At 40.1% G+C, this 17,680-nt stretch overlaps 1 protein-coding gene across 1 annotated transcript in view; it reads right to left on the reverse strand.

The window, feature by feature from the left end:
* The window catches only part of LOC150076528 (N-acetylglucosamine transporter UNC93A-like), an 83,270-nt gene that overhangs the window by 5,615 nt on the left and 59,975 nt on the right, over window positions 1–17,680 (reverse strand). The window contains exon 3 of the mRNA XM_090387378.1: window positions 10,055–10,322. Coding sequence (XP_090243504.1) covers window positions 10,055–10,322 — 268 coding nt within the window. The remainder of the gene's footprint in view (window positions 1–10,054; window positions 10,323–17,680) is intronic.

A 17,680-nucleotide genomic window follows, 5' to 3' on the forward strand; every position in this document is an offset into this window, starting at 1 on the left:
CATTGTTCATTGTAAGTCTATGGCACCAGGGAGCACAAAAATAATTGTATCTTTTCAATAAATGTTCAGAATCTGCTGAAAATGTTGGGACACAGTCTTGGTCCAAGGTTACAAACGTCGGTATACTTCCCCAGTCAAGAGCTGGATCCAAACATGGTGACCAGTAACTTTATGGTCACTATTTTTTGGTGCCTCCATAGCCAGGTGGGAAGGAGCAGCAGTGAGTAGCACACGCTTCTTGATTAGACCAGGGTTCAAGCCCATCACCACCAAATACGGAGGATGCGGAAGGGTCAGGGAATGACCACCGCATATCCCGGAGCAATATGTCCTTAGTTGCTAATGCTCCTTAATAATAAAAATAAAAAATTTCCTTATCGTCAGCATGGTGACCTGTCTGACGACGAAGGGTACAGATAATAAACTTGTATTCAGCTTAATATTCCAAATAAAAGTTTCTCACCCAGAAAATCCACTGATGTTTGAAAACCTGTTGATACACTTTTCCTGTAATAAAAACACTTTAAACCACATATTTTAATACAAAATTGCAGAATGATGAAACAACGTATCCACTCATAATGGCAGCCATGTTGGCGATCTTGCTATGGAGGAACTAGAAGATCGCGCATTTGTCGGTCTGCCAGACACTAGCATTTTGGTGTCCCTATGTTGACGAAGTGTTTGTTACTATTCCTCTCCGTGGGTCAGGAGACCTACTGTTGCAATGCCTTAACCCTCTTTTGCCCTTTATTCGGTTCACCATCGAACTGGAGTCAGACGATGTTTTTCCATTTTTGGATGATACCCTTATTTGACACGAGGGCACGTGTCTAAGGAGCTCGGTCCATCGCATTCCAATATGTTCTGGCCAATTCACCAACTATTGGTCAGCACATTCTCACAGTCAGCTTCTTGGTACAGCGTGTGCACCGCTTACCCCCACGCCTCTACCCACTCCAGTTCTGCAGATCAGAGGCTTGCTGAGATCACTAGATTGAAGGCAGATCTGGCTAAGTGCGGTTATCCTACCAGTGCTTTAGATAAATGAGACCACAAACCAGTGGCGCATTTCCTGCCGTGATTGCACTGGCTGCTACATTGGTGAATTTGGAAGAAGGCTCAAAGATCGAGTCTCCGAGTACAAGAGAGCTATTTGCTCTGCTGACTCATTGATCTCTGGTCAACCCAGAACAACATTGACTCGCAGCACGACATTAAGATAATTGACCGCTCTCATCAGTACCATCGTTGCGTTTGGTTAGAGTCACTTTACATTTCGTGTGATTTTTTTTTTTAACTGGAACAAAGGAGGGTCGTATCCATCCCGTCATTGAAGCAACCATTTTTCTGAATCATTGGCACAACCAGCAAACTCAAGCTTTGCAGTCACAACCACAAGCCTCTATGTCCAACTGCTAATTGTTGTCTGCACCTGTGTTGCATGGTTTACCTTGCATGACCACCATACTGGGCATTATTTTTAGAGTTTTGTATTAATGCTTTCCAACTGATGAAGGGCAACCTATGCCCAAAAGCTATTGATATATATTTATTTTTACATATGTGTTTCCTGTTAAAAGGATTTTAAAAAACCTGTGTTCCCATATTTTCTCAGTAAAACTGAACCATTTTGTCGTGAATTCTGAGAACGGCGACCTCTAATTAATAATCAATATGTCTGAATGAAAGGCCCCAAAAAATCCAGGCGAGAAAGTTTCGATGTTGATAAAATCGAGGAGTGGAGATCTCTAGTATGAAAAATCAAAATATGACAGACTGACCTAAGCATGGTCATTCTTTGCCAAAGATGACCTTCACCGTTATCCTCGATTCACAGATTGAGTTGGGAATGGAGAGGCTTAAGTTCCAAAACGCAGGTAGATTTTATATTACTATTTTAAATATTACAGTTCAAAGTAGCCCAGGAAATAAAGTGAAGATCTCAAAAGTAACAGAGCTATGTATTATGTTGGTGACTGACGAGGAGATGAACGAAAAAAGAAAATAAATAAATTAGATGCGTGTTAAGCATTAAAGCTATGATGAGTATATCATGTCTGTAGTTCCGTATATTATTCAGTCGGTTTTCTGGAAGAAATCACGAGTTTCTGAGAGAACAAACCATGCTGCCCTTCCTTGAAACCGACTAAGCCACATTATTAAAAAAAAAACAAACAAAAAGAAACACCTATAAAAATTACTTGCTCCATTCAGCTCGGGCGTTTTACACCCGGGGTAGAAGGACGGTTATTACAACCATTATGCTATCCACGAGAGCTCTCGTGCAAAAATAGAATGGTGTTAACCCCGGAGATTCGAATCTGGGGAGTATGGGCTTCGCACACCCAGGGTCCTGAACTGGATATCATCTTTCTTCTCTTTCTTGGGGATTCCTTTCTACTTTTGAATCTCTCTCAGGGTAACTCGTGAACTTTTTTCTTCCTGGTGCAGCATAAGCCTCAGGCTTCCTTGCACCATATGGCTATTAATAATAATTATTATTATCTCCCAAGACAAGGATTTTTCATCCAGCAAACAGGCAAACTGACCGCAGAATATATACAATTTACAAATATTAATTGACCCCTTTAACCTTAGTTAATTTGGCGCTTAACACTCATACAAAAACACACAACTGGAAAGTCACTGCCTATTTCTAAGCTAGCATTCCTAGATGAGTATGTAAGTTAGAACTGTCATTGTACATTCAGTAGAGAATTTTATTCCACATTTAGTGCGATACTAATTTTACTCTTTCCAGACAAAGATGCGAATAAGCTCAGCATATAATAATAGGGCCTGCAAGGTGAGCATTATGGTGATCCATGCTAACTGTGCAGAAATTGGATTCCAATACACTACTAGATACATACTCGAGAATGAGGGATGAGGGTAGCCTTGTGCAGGTGGAGTTTTTACTGCTCCTGCAATAGGGAAGTTTTTTCAGTTTTATTAGCTTAAATTGGCATATTAAATTATTTTCTAGAGTAGCTTTATATTCCTAGTTACGATACTCAGTTTAAAATATTATCTTAAATATTGATTTTGTAGGTATTACTTAGTATCAGTAAGGGTATCAAATCCACGTGTTACAAGTTTCAGCTCCAATAAACGAGAAGTTTTTTAGCCATATTTAGCCACCTTATTGACCAATTGTTACAGCAAATTATTTTCTATAAGTAGCTTATAGATCTAGTCAGGATCCTTAGTTCATTCTGAATTGAGAGAGCGAGATTTGGAAGTTAATTAATACTTAAGTGTCCGTAAATTTACCGTTCCTAACTTTCCACCATTGATATACATGCAACGTTATATCCCGAACTAGATAGCGTATGCTTAGTATAGTACAGCATATAATATAATATTGTCAATTAATCAGTAAAATAGTGAAATCTATTAATTCTGTTAAATTTGGTTGTCAATTAAATTGTACTTTTAACTAAATACATATAACAACTTAGATTACAAACATAACATAATTAATTAATACAACTTGATACGGAAGTTATAAAACGGAACTCGTTGATAATACTCTAAACTGAAAAATATATATAGCGTTATAACTGTGTTGGGATACAAGTTTAGGGTTTTAATTTTGTACTGAAATTGAAATTTTATTGAAATTAAATCGAAATCATGACTCAGACCAGAGCAGCAAAGCAAAAGGCTCAAGCTAATGAGAGTGCTGTGGCGAAGGGGAGAACTGAGGGGGGGGGGGAAGTTGCCCACTGAATCATGCACTGCTTGCATGATGTTTGTGGACAATCAGGTACGGGACATGATATTGCCATGGGGGATGTCTTTGTGTGTGCGCGATGCAAGGAGTGTAACGAAATCAGGCGACAACTCAGCGTAGTTATTGGCTATATGAGAGCTAGAAGGATAGGGTGGATACCCTCGAAGGATCTAAATTAAGGGGCCCATCAAGCTCTCAGCAGCCCACATCAAAGCCAGAGCTTGCACTTGGTCATCATGCAGGACAGCGGCAACCCCCAAGGTAGAATGCGCTGGTCCCACAGGAACTAGTAGTTGCTGGTGACACTATTGTCAGGGAAACGGGGAACATGGTATGTAAAAAGGATAGATGGAAGAGGACCAGAGTTGGTCTGCCAGGGGCAAAGGTTTATGACGTTGTAGCAGGGATATCATCTTTTAAGGGCACAAAAGGTGATATAGTTGTACACGTTGGCACTAATGATATTAAGAGTAGGAGACCAGCAGAATTACTTAACAAGTACAGGTCACTGTTGAAAAAAAAGCCGTGAATTAGGGTTGAATTTGAGAGTGTCTGCAATGCTGCCCAGACACGATAGGAGGGAGTATATGATGAGAGCCTTGTCGATCAATTTGGCCCTGGAAAGATTGTGCAAGGCTGAAGGGTAAGAATTTTTTTCAGCCTGGTCTGTACTTGTTAACAGGAGAGACTGCTTCTACAGGGATGGGATACACTTAAATATAAAGTGTGCAAGAATATTTGCTGATGTTCTCGAGGCAGTGTTAGATGGGTCGGAAAACTGCTAGCTTGGGGGAATACAAGGACTAATAGATTAACAATAGCCACTGGCAGAGGTGAAAGTGATTCTTGCTGCTTCTATCGAAATGAGCAGCAGCCTGGAAAACAAGATGCAGGGTATTTCAGAGACTGCTAGGAGTCATTGCCGTACAAGTAAACACATGGGTTGTGTTAGGGTAGCTAAGAATAGGAACAGGGGCATGTATACTTCCGTGTACACCAATGCTAGCAGTTTGTTAAATAAATTTGATGAATTTGAGGTATTGCTCAAAACATCAAAGGCAGATATTGTTGGGATATCAGAGACGTGCTCTCACACAGATATAAGGAATGCAGAACTGGAATTTGGGGAGTACAATGTGTACAGAAAGGATAGACAGGACAGGAAGGGAGGACGGGTTATGCTATTAGTTAAGAAACAAATAAAATCAAAGGAAGTAAAGCCGGTGCACATCGTTGGACAGTGCAGTGTTGAGTCAGTTTTGTGTGATATAAGCATTGGGAGATCAAAATAGTAGAAGGATACAGAGTAGGAGTATGCTATAGGCCTAATGACTCTGATGAGTATAATAAGAAACTGTATAGGTAAATAGAGTGGGCCAGTAAATCAGAGCGTCTTATAATGGGGGATTTTAATTTCCCAGATATTGACTGGAATTTGTGGGTTGGTCACTTACACACTAGCAAGGCTTTTGTTGATTTATTGGATGATTGTTTTCTACATCAGCATGTTCGGGAGGCAATTAGAGGGAATAATACTCTTGATCTGATTATCACAAGTGATTCTTCGTGCATTAACAATCTGCAGATAAAGGAACCACTAGGTGGCAGTGTGCTGAAGAGGTAACTACCATCATGGGTAAAGGGAAGGGTTTTTGCTTTCGTAAAGGTGACTACGATGGTCTGAGACAGTATTTAAATTCTATACAGTGGGACCAACTGATGATGTTACCAACAGCAAATTCAAAATGGGAAGCATTCAAACAACTTATCTTGGAAGCTACTAGGCTTTACATACCAACTAAGAAATATTGTTCAAGGTTTTGGCCTAAATGGATATCAGATGAACTAATGAGACATATGGTTGAGAAGAAAAATGCATGGGACACATAAATTAATGGGTGACATGGAAGCCTATGATAGATATAAGCTGGTCCGAAACCAAGTTACAAAGGAGATTATGCAGGCAAAGGCAGATTATGAGAAATCCTTGGCAAAGGATGCAAAGAAAAACAGAAAAGAGTTCTTTACCTATTTAAACTCTAGAAGGAAAGGAATGAATCAGATTGGTCCACTGGATATTGATGGTTCAACGGTTGAGGAGCCTGCTCAGGTGGCTAACAAACTAAACGATTATTTTGCATCTGTATATGATGTATTCAGGAGGAGTTATTCAGGAGTTATTCAGGAAGGGGAATACCAGAGGTGAAGTAAACTCTGGAAGTGAGCTAGATGATTTTGTAATAACTAAGAGGAAAGTGGAGGAGAAATTGTTGAGGATAAACATAAAAAAGTCACCCGGGGTGGATGGAATCTATCCAGCAGGTAAAATGTTACTCTTTTTAAATAGTTGCAGTTTTTTTGCCCGCTACTGTATGTAGCAATATCCCAATTACTTTGGGACATTGCTACCAACCGTGAGGGACTACACTCAGGGTAGTAGAGAATGAAAAGGACCTGAGAGTAATTGTGTAGTCAGATAAGAAGTTTTTTGAGCAGTGCAGACAGCCTGCAATAGTAGCTCATGGTGCCTCGTCGGTGATATACAGGAATTTTCTAGCACGTGTAAGGTGGTGATTGTCCCCTTGTATAAGGCAACGGTCAGACCACACCTTGAGTACTGCATACAGGTCTAGAAGCCTCATTTTAGGAAGGATGTAGAGCTGCTGGAACGAGTACAAAGAAGGGCAGCGAGATAGGTGAGGGGAACAAAGGGTTTCTCTTACCAAGAAAGACTTAAGTTCTGCAAATTGCAGCGTGTGGCGAATAGGTACCTGCGAGTTGATCTAATTGAGGTGTATAAGGCCTAGAATGATTTGAGCAAGCTCAATGCTGATGGGATTAAATAAGTTCAAGGCAGAACTAGACAAGCGTTTGGAGTTAGTGGATGGGTGAAATGGGAATTTTTTTTTTTTTTTTTTTTTTTCCAGCTGATACTATATAAACTTACTTTCTTGCATGAAATGCCTCTTCTAATGTTAATTCTATAACTCTTATGGGTTTCCGTCTCCGCTTTAGAGAGCGAATTATTGTACATTTCGTAAATTATTTAGTCCACAAAATAACCTGCCCACCTCGAACGAAATTTCGGATTTACCTTGGAATTCGTAAGGGAACATCAATAGAATCCACATGATTAAAGAAGTTCTACAGCAACATGTTCGAGAGGCAACCAGAGGGAGTAATACTCTTCATCTGATTATTAGCTGTGATTATTCTTGCATTAAGAATCTGCAGATAAAGGATCCACTTGGTGGAAATGATCACAGTGAACTGATGTGGGATTTACTTAAAGATGAAACTAGAAACTACCATCAGGAATAAAGGGAAGGGTTTTTGCTTTTGTACAGGTAACTACACTGGTTTAAGACATTGTAAATTCTCTATGGTGGGACCAACTGATGATGTTACCAGCAACATATTCTAAATTGGAATATTCTAAATTGGAAGGATTCAATGAATTAATCTTAGAAACTACTAGACTTTTTACCAACTAAGAAATACTGTCCAAAATTTAGGCCTGAATGCAAGTCAGATCGATATAAATTATCAGGCTGCACAAAACCTATGGTAGATATAAGCTAGTTTGTAATTAAGTCAAAAAGGAGATTGAGCAAGTGAGTGTTCATTACGAGAAATCTCCGTCAAAGGTTGCAAAGAAAAACAGCAAAGACTTCTTATGTAACCTCTAGAATGAAGGGGATGAACCAGATTTCTCCACTTGATATCGATGGTTCGACTGTTGATGATCCTGCTTGGTAGCTGACAAATTGAATGAGTATTTTGCATCTAGGTTCACACATGAGGAATTCTGTGGGAAACTGTGGGCCAAAAGTTATCAAACTAAATTATTTTGTAATAACTGAGAGCAAAGTAGAGGAGAGATTGTAGAAGTTAAACGTAAAAAAGGCACATGGGGTAGATGGGATCTATCCAGTTATACAGGGTGTTTCAAAAATTATGGTCAATAATTTAAAGGTGAAAAGTACAAACTAAAATAAGCAAAAAAGTCCCAGTGAACATCGGGCCGCAAATGAACCATTTTCGAGATAATGCACATTTTCTGGTAAGATCTGCCACTGACTGTGGGAGCACTAGTTTAGCAAAAAGTTGTGAATCCTTTGCTAAGAGTGGTTTTATTAAACATAAGATAATACATTTTTAATTTTTGGGTTCAACACAACAGGATTTTACAGATGTTACATGTTACAGGATGTTCTTTCTAACACCCTTTCCTCAACATCAGGTGTTATGCTTCTGGGTCTACCTGCTCGTGCTCCACGTGCGAAGTGCCCATGTTCTCTAACGCGTTGATGTACCCTGATGAATGTGCGCCTGTTGGGCGGCCTTCGGCGGGGAAATGCTTCTTGGTACAAACGTTCAGCCTCGCGTGCACTGCCATTGGTTTTACCATACATAAAGTGCATGTCCGCATACTCTTCGTTGCTGTAACCTCTTTCCATGTTGACTATCCTTTGGCGAGTACTAGTATGCCTGCTACGTCTCAGAGCATTGCGTGAGAGGAAACAGAGAGAATGAGCATAACCTAACCTAAACAACTAAGTCATTGGTTCATCCTAACTCTGTACAGTTCACCTTGTCAGTGGTGGATCCCACCTCTGTACAATTCACCTTGTTAGTGGTGGATCAGAACTAGAAATGTGCAATATCTCGAAAACGATTCACTTAAGGACCCATGTTTACTAGGCTTTTTTGTATATTGTAGTCTGTACAGTTCACCTTTAAATTATTGACCATCACTTTTGAAACACCCTGTATAAAAAGAGGCAGCAAAGGAAATAAGCAAACTCTTATCCATTATTATGAGGGTATCGGTGGGGGTGGACTCAGGGGAGGTCCCCACGAACTGGAGCGGTGCAAATGTTTCCCCAATTCACAAAGGGGGATCAGAGGGTAACACGAGTAATTACAGACCTGTTAGTTTAACTTCTGTTCCGGGGAAAATTATGGAGTCAATGGTTAAAGAAGCTTTGGAGGATCATGTTTACAAGACTGCAGTTATAGTTCAAACATAGCATTGTTAAGGGGAAATATTGTCTGATCAATTTGTTTGGATACTATGATGTGGTCAAAAGGAACTGGATCCAAAATATAATTTTGATCTCATATATACTTGGATTTCAGGAAAGCTTTCGATACTGTTGCATATGGAAGACTACTGTACAAATTGGAGTAGTATGGCATTAAGGGCAAGTTGCTGCTATGGATAAAAGGATGGTTGAGTGGGAAAAGACACAGTGGTAATCAATGGACACTGTTCTTTGTGGACTAATATTATTAGTGGAGTCCCCAAGGGTTCAGTGTTGGGCCATTGTTTTCTATACTTATCAAGGATATTGATGAAGGTATATTAGGTTTAATGTCCAAGTTTCCAAACGATATGAAGTTCGGCAGAGTTGTTAATGACGCTACCCTACTGCAGCAGGATCAAGAAAAGTCGGTCAGTTGGGCTGATAGGTGGCAACTGAAGTTTAACATTGACAAATGCAAATACTGCATGTGGGTTACAGTAACTCCAGAGTAACATTGCAACTGTGCGGTACTACAATCAGTACAGGGAAGAATGAAAAAGACGTGGGGTCAGATTGTGTAGTCAGATAGGAAGTGTTCAGAGCAGTGCAGATAGGCTGACAGAGCAGCTCAAGGGGTTTGTCAATGATATGCAGGGATAAAAAGGTGATTATTCCTTTGTATAAGGAAACGTGAGGCCACACCTTGAATACTGCATTCAGGCCTCGAGGCCTTTATTTTAGGAAGGATGTGTTCGCTGCCCTTCTCTGTACTCGTTCGAGCTGCTGGAACGAGTACAGAGAAGGGCAGCGAGATTGATAAGGGTTGCTCTTACCAAGGAAGGCTTAAGTTTTTCAAATTGCAGCGTCTGGAGACTGTGGTGTATAAGGTTTGATCAAGCTCAATTCTGATAGGATTCTTCCTCGTGCTCAGATTACGCTCCTGAAGGGGCATAAATTAAAAATTGGGGAAAGACAGATGTAGAATAGATGTACGGAAATTTGCCTTTCGGCAGCGGGTGGTTGTTTTCTGGAACAAACTTCCATTTGTTTTTTGTGGAAGTTGATAGCTTAAATAAATTAAAGGAAGAACTAAACAAACTTTTGGAGTGAATGGATGGGAATTTTTTTTTTTTAATTAAATTTTTTTTTTTTTTTGCTGATGCTGTATTAGCTTGCTTTTTTTGCATCGGATTAAAGTAGATTATACTACTAGGATTGTAGTTTAACTTATGATAAACTCAGAATCGCGAAAAATTGTAAATAAAATGAATGCACTTGTACTTACCATTGATTTGGGTCTGCCACACTGCATCTCCAAGCCCCCAGAGACCAGAAATTACGAAAAATAATGTTACGTTTTCTTTAGAAGGCTGCCATAAAAACATAGCAATGATCATAGACACGTTAATTAATGCACCTCCAATAAATATAGACACTCTACCGAACAGTTTGATAAGAGGGCCAAAGGACACCGAGCCTAATGCATCTGCTACTCCAAAACATATCATGACATATCCCACGTTGTGGATTCCCCAGGCACAGCTGACAAATGCCTACAGTATAGATTATACATTATTTCTATAAAAATAAACTCATACATCATAAGTATTAGGATATTGATAAATGTATTTGAAATTCTTGATCCATCATCATTTTTTAATCTATCTTATCAGGCAATCTTTAATTATATCAAACAAGTTAAACACAAAACTTGGTTTACCGCCCAGTAAAATTAAGAATAGAGGCATTTTATATGTATTATGTTAAAATAAACCAAACTGATAATGATATAATACCTGTACCAATTTGCATTGTTCGTCATTGAAATTTATCCACCTCTTAGGAATGCTTGCTTCAAGCTCCAAATGAGAGGAGTGATATATGTCATTTTATACAAGCAATCAGGGTTCGAAATGGAAAATTTTACAAAACAGAAAGATAATCATAATACGTGCAATGATACTCATAATCAGAAATAATAGTCATAATAATACGTGTAGAAGCAGTTAATGCATATACAGTACGTGAAATTAAAGATGTGTATGCCGAACTGAAACGGTTTCGGGCTTTCATTCTGAGCCATGCAAGAAATGATTAAATGCATCGACTCGGCATTATATACTTATGAAAATATAGTCACATTAATACGGATTGCCACCAAATAGCGATACTTGTCACCAAAGGTTCGCTGCAGGTAGTCGAGAAAGTGAAAAATGTCATCTTGGTGAATATTCAGCCATGCTTCTTACACTTGTGAATTTGTCGGCAACGGGACTGAAAGGCAGAGTCAGTGATTGTCCTATCACATCAAGGAACATCCTACGTGAGTAGCACAGTAGTTAAAAGCACTGTCCTCAGTGACACAAGGAACTTTTATGGGTTTATTTATTTATTTATTATTTTTTTTTTTTTTTCACTCCTCGGCTGAGTTATTTGGTCTCAGGCGCAGACAGCAGGTTCTGACGCCTCGGAAAATCAGGGTTTTTTCCCAGCAAAACAGCCAAGTTGACCAGAGAACATATGCAATTTGTGGACTTATTAGAAATGGGCAGTTGAGTTGGTTCGTGGATGACCCTAGCATGACACCACATATCACGGAACATGAGAATCGTATGTTGCCACTGCATTATCCTGCCGAAAAGCAGTATTTGGGACAGAGCATAGAAAGGGCAGAAGCATTGGTCTCTGAATGGTTTGAATATAACATCTTGCCATCAAAAAAGCTAGAGACTAACAACTATTCTAAGTGAAGGCCCTCCATACTGTGATTTCTGATGTTAGCCCAATATTTCTGTCTTTTGTGTCTGCAGATGTGGCCGTCGTTGGATTTCAAACAGAAACGTGATTCATCACTAAAGACGATCAAACTCTCTCCTTGCACCACTGCAGTCGCTGATAACGACAGATTGCCACGAGGAGCAGACCAAAAAAAAAATAAAATAATAAAATAAAATAAAATAATAATTATGCTTCCCGACAACTGCATACGAAGAATATACCGATCTTCAAGATCAGTGGATCTTGCGAATCCATTGATCCTCCCATTCTGATGTTCTTCTGATCTAAGCAAACCCCTAACGACGTGTCCAAGAACCCATTGCTGCAAACAAAATCCAACTGTTCACACATCACGAAACACACGAACGGCGAGTTCGCGTTTTGGTCATCCAACTTGCAACATTCCAAAATTCTGCAACCTGTATATAACGCCGCTTTAAGCATGTTAAGGGCATTTTTAAACGGGTATTCGCTCACCGTTTTGTTTGTTTGTTAACGTTCACACATGTTTTTTCCTAACAATAACGGATCCTTTACTGTCCTAACAGGACAGTAAAGGATCCGTTATTGTACATTCTATTGCACTGATCAGCTTGAGGTGCGCCACAACTATGTACGTACCAGAGCCCACCTTTACAATGTCGTACCGAATCAAAGTGAGCTTGGGACCATTCCAAAAAAAGAAAAGAAAAAAAAAAAGAAAACGTAATCCCGCTCCCGAAATCTGAAGTCAGGCACACACACACACACAAACAATCCTCTAGCAAACACCTGATGGGATAGGATAAAAAAAAAAAAAACAAAAAAAAAAAAAAAAACAAATTATGATATTAGGGTCACCGTTCAATTGTCTATTTAAATTTTCTGAATTGTTTATTTAACTTGTCATTTTTGTAGTCTTATGGTGTCAGTTTGATGTGTTGTTTGTTATTAGGAATTACTATGTAAGGTAAATGCTATATAAACTGTAATATGCTGTAAATTATGTTGTAAATCATTGCTTTTCTTCAAAGCTTTCAATGAAGATGTGTCTGGAAACCAACTCCCGATGTCATATACAGGGTGATTCACTACCAGTGCGACAAACTTGCAGGAGGTGTAGGGGGCACAAAGACGAATCGGAATCACATAGCATTGCAGGGTCCAAAATGCCTTCTTCATGCGGTAGAGTACGTTGAACGGGAGGTCGCGTGAACAGCGATCCCGCTGGAAGTCAGCATTTGCGAATCGGTTCCCGAGGCAGTAGGATGGACGAGTATTCAAACGTTGAACTGGCCGACATGCACCTCGCGTATGGAGCTGCGAACTGTAACGGGCGCGCCGCTCTGCGCTTGTACCAGGAACGTTTCCCGCACAGGCGTGCTCCTCATCATACGATTTTCGCACGTGTGCAGAGAAGGTTACGTGAGACTGGTTGTTCCACGAAAGGTACCATGAATCGAGAGCGAACGACGAGGACGCCAGACAATGAGAAGAATGTCCTACGCCTTGCAAGAAGGCAATCCAAGTACGAGTACTCGAGCGATAGGCCAACGATTGGATATTTCCCAATCCACTGTATGGAGGATACTGCCAACAAGCCAAATGAGTTCATACCATCTGCAACGCGTCCAATCATTGGAGCCCGTGGATTATCCACTCCGGAGTACTTTTGCTACTTGGTTTCTTCAACAGAAACGGTTCGCAAATGCTGACTTCCAGCCAGATCGCTGTTCACGCGACCCCCATTCAACGTCCTCTACCGCATGACGAAGGCATTTCGGACCCTGCAATGCTACGTGATTCCGATTCATCTTTGTGCCCCCTACACCTCCTGCAAGTTTGTCGCACTGGTAGTGAATCACCCTGTATACAGTTTCCATATGATGTAACTTTTCATGTTGTAAATAATTGCATTTCTTCAAGGTTTGAAGATATGTTTGGACGATGACTCCTGCTTTTATTTGATGTAATTATATGCTGTACATTACTTCATTTCTGTCGTGACTCTGATTGAGGTGTATAAGGCCTTGAATGGGTTGAGTACGCTGAATTCTAATGGGATCCTTCCACTTGTTCAGATTACGAACCTAAGGGGGCATAAATTCAAATTAAGAAAAGACAGATGTAGAATAGATGTGCTGAAATTTTCCTTTAGCCAGCGGGTGGTTAATTGCTGGAACAAACTTCCATCTGTCGTTGTGGAAGTTGATAGGTTGAATAAATTTAAAGAGGAACTGGACATTCATTTGGAAGAATGGTGTGCTTTTTTTTTTTTTGGCTGATGCTGCATAAGCTGATACACTTGCTTTCTTGCATCACATGCCACTACTACTACTACTACTACTACTTTTGCTGTTTTATATGATGTAAATACACGCTGTAAACAATTTCATTTCTTCAGAATTTGAAGAAGTGACAGGAAGACAACTTTCACTTTCTACACTGCTACTTTTTTCTTTTTCATTCTACTAACTTCTATTTCATGATGGGTCCCTCTGTGATCCTTCTCTTTTCTACTCTATTTACCCAATCCCATCCATTGTCCATACTTTACCTAACCTGTATATACCCTTTCTATTTCTTCTCAATTGCTCTTACAGAGCCTTTACATCTGTAAGAGTGGTAAGATGTAAGTTGAACCTGGCCGCCTTGCATGACCGGCATTTGCGTAGGCTTCACCACAAGACGTTTACGAGCGGCTAATGGGGAAAACCTTGGGGTCCGCTAATTTTAACATATGAATATGAATATAATTAGGGCCACCAGTAAATGATTACGTCTACCTATATATTTATTTTGTCACTAAATTGCGTGTGTTCTCTGGTCGATTTGCCTGTTTTGCTGGACGGAAAAAAACCCAGCTGTTAGGGAAGAAAACATTGCTATCTACGCCTGAGACCGACTAACTCAGCCACGGAGTGAAAAAAGCCCACTAAAGTTCCTCAGGTCATCGACGGTATTCGACCGGGGTTTTTCCACCCGGTGTGGGGAGAACTGTGACGATACCACTGTGCACCCGCGCAGACGATAGGATAGGATATTCAAATTCAAATTATTATATTAGGGCCACCCGTAATCTCTTACATATATCATATTTGTATTATAACTATAAATTGCGCGTGTTCTCTGGTCGATTTTCCTGTTTTGCTTGACGGAAAAAACCGAGTTGTTAGGGAAGAAAACGTTGCTATCTACGCCTGAGACCGACTAACTCAGCCACGGAATGAAAAAAGCGACAAAGTTCCTCGCGTCATCGACGCGATTGAAACCCGGTCCTTTTCCATCCGTTGCGGGGAGGACGGTGACGATACCACTGTGCTACCGCGCAGACGATAGGATAGGATAGACGGAAATTAAAAGACCAGGTTAGAAAAGCAAAAAAGATGAGGAGGAATCCCGCACAAGCACATAAGCAAACCTGTACCAGCAATAATCCCGCCTCAGAGCCAGTCTGAGGCCAGCAGTAATGGTGGAGAGACGGTCCAGAAAGGATTCAATAGAATTCATCAGACAGAGTTGTAGCTCGGAAGCAGACGGCGGCGTAGATCTTTAGTCTAAGTAATTTCTTCAACTGGGACCTTCAGGGAGATGGATGCCAGAGCAGAGGAATCACTGGATTCTCAAGAAACCATAATCTGTTTACTGCGGGTAAATATCTTGCAAGCAAAGTCCTGAAGAAGGTTAAATATTTCCTTTGATGACAGAAGAGATGATTTGTTCTGAGGGAAAAATGGAGTGCAAGAGAGAAGAAGCTGACGAAGATTACTATACAGCCCATTGAAGAGGACATGCTCACAATCTTCAGGTTGGTGACAGAAACAATAAGGCGAATCAGGCGAATTAGAGGTCATAAGTTTAGTTCGAAGTGAGTATGCCCAGTCGGTAAGAAAAGTGTGCTTAAACTTGAGGAAACCCATTTTAAAACGTTTTTTTTTTTTTTTTTTTTTTTTTTTTTCAGAGCAAAAGTAACCAATGGAATAAATGAACAGACATTTGTAAGTACTACCAACGATCCTGCCAGAGTTGAACAAGGTAGTTCCAGCAGCGTTTTTTTTTTTTTTTTAATTTTAGTGTCACACTGAGCATTTAAAGTGTATCCAAAAAGGGTAATCGTTCTTGACTGACGAAGATAGAAACAAAATCCACGGCAGATTATGTGGAGTCTAGTGGAAGATAGTCATTAATGACTTGAAGCGCAGCTGTTTAAACTGTTCGACACGATCGATTCATCACCAAAAGCATGCATCGCTGAATAGATGATAATTTTTTCCAGAGATAAACCTTTTTAACGTACCAAAACCGGGCGCCAGCACCATAGTTGCAGAAACGGAGAAACACAACTTTATATAAGAGACGGGGGGGGGCACAATGATTAAGACCCAAGATTGGTTAGAGCGGCTGACGATCGTAGATGTGTATGAAATAATTTATCATGCAGGTGCGAAATATGTTCTTGGGCTAGCATAAATCAGAGATTTATGCTAACCCAAGAACATAAATCAGTCAATTTTGTTAGCAGATATTTCTAGAGAGGAACATGAGTTCCCATAAACCAAAAGGGTAAAGTCAATAGCATTAGCGACTCTTGAAGTATTAGCAGTAGCGCGAAGAATTACTCGTCCAAAACGAAATCCCAGACGAGTGATCCAAGGACAGAACCTTGAGGGCATCCACATGAAACAGTACGGCCGATTTTCTTAATTCGAGAAATAATTTGAACTGAGCGTTGACAAAAGTAACTACGTGTAAGATTTTAAAGCTGTTACCAACAGTAAATTCTCCAGAGAAAGCAAATACAGTACAGCCATTGTGTAACTGAAAGTGCATCTGGAAACACGGAAAAGGGGTTCGACCAGAGCTTTTTCAGTATCGCGAATGGCATGGAACCCAAACTGCTCTAGTGATTTTAATGAGAAGTTAGTAAAAAGAGAGTCCAAGCGGACAGCAATAAGTCATAAGGACATTCCACAATTTTACCTTGATTTGACAGTAAAGCAATTAGACGGTAAGCTTTTGCGATTTTCTTTGAGATGTTTTCCAAATAGTGGAAAAAACCTGTTCATTTCAGCACTTGTTGAATAGAGTTACTAAGACGGAAGGAAACAGTTTGTCTCCCCCTCTTTTTTTAATAAAAGTGCCTTCTAAGCTATCTAAACCAGGACTGCTTTCATTAATCCTGATTTTGGAAATTGCAGTGTCGACTTCTGGCTGTGTGAAAGCTGTGGTGATGACCGAGGATACGTTAGAATCATTGTTACTCCTGATCTGCTTGTGTTCAGGAAGCTCAGGTCATCCGTGGTAATAAAGCAACTAAGATGGAGTTGACAGTTGGAGTCTAGGAGAGAGAGAGAGAGAGAGAGAGAGAGAGAGAGAGAGAGAGAGAGAGAGAGAGAGAGAGATTTCAGAGGAATGAATTTTATTTCTTTTGAGTGGCTGAATTAAACCCCAGGGATTAGAATTAGCAGTGGAGATGACAAATGAGCACCAGGCAGTCCTTTTAATGTGATTGATGGCCTTTACGTACTCTTTCTTGAGAGCACAGTATTCATTCCTCAGTTGCTCCATATCCTCGGGTGACAAGCTTCGTCCGTGACACTGAAGGTTCTGACGTGCTCGAAATACTCGACGACGTAAGATGGTGAGTTCACCAAGGTGTTGGGTTTTTAGTACAACTTTAAGTCTAGATGCATGACAACTGGCATTGAATATAGCATCAGTAACGTAAGTTGCGTAATCTTCAGCAGATAATTTAGAAAGGTTATGAAGCTTAGAAAAAGAGGACTTAATGGCATTTAAAATCGATCCCAACGAATGCTACAAAAAGAGAATAGGCGAAGATCTTCAATAGGAGCTGAGACAATAGGAGATGAAGATTTGACAACAAAAGTAATGGTTCTGTGATCGCTAGACTAGAATAGAATAGAAATTTGGGTCAACAGATCAATCAGATATGGCGGAGGCATTAGTGGGTGATGTTACTGTAATATTGCTATCACCATTAGTTGAGTGAGTGGTAGTGAGTGGCGTATTAGGATGACTGCAGACAACTAACTGATGTGAGAGGGGAAATTCTCCAATTAACTTGCCTTTTGCATCAGTGAAGGAGCTAAACAAAATTTTAGACTTAGTGTTGACATAATAATAAGGTATG

The sequence above is a fragment of the Mastigoproctus giganteus genome, chromosome 13 (genome assembly GCF_048544385.1).
Source record: "Mastigoproctus giganteus isolate SK-2022 chromosome 13, ASM4854438v1, whole genome shotgun sequence".
In the NCBI taxonomy this organism is placed as follows: domain Eukaryota; kingdom Metazoa; phylum Arthropoda; class Arachnida; order Uropygi; family Thelyphonidae; genus Mastigoproctus; species Mastigoproctus giganteus.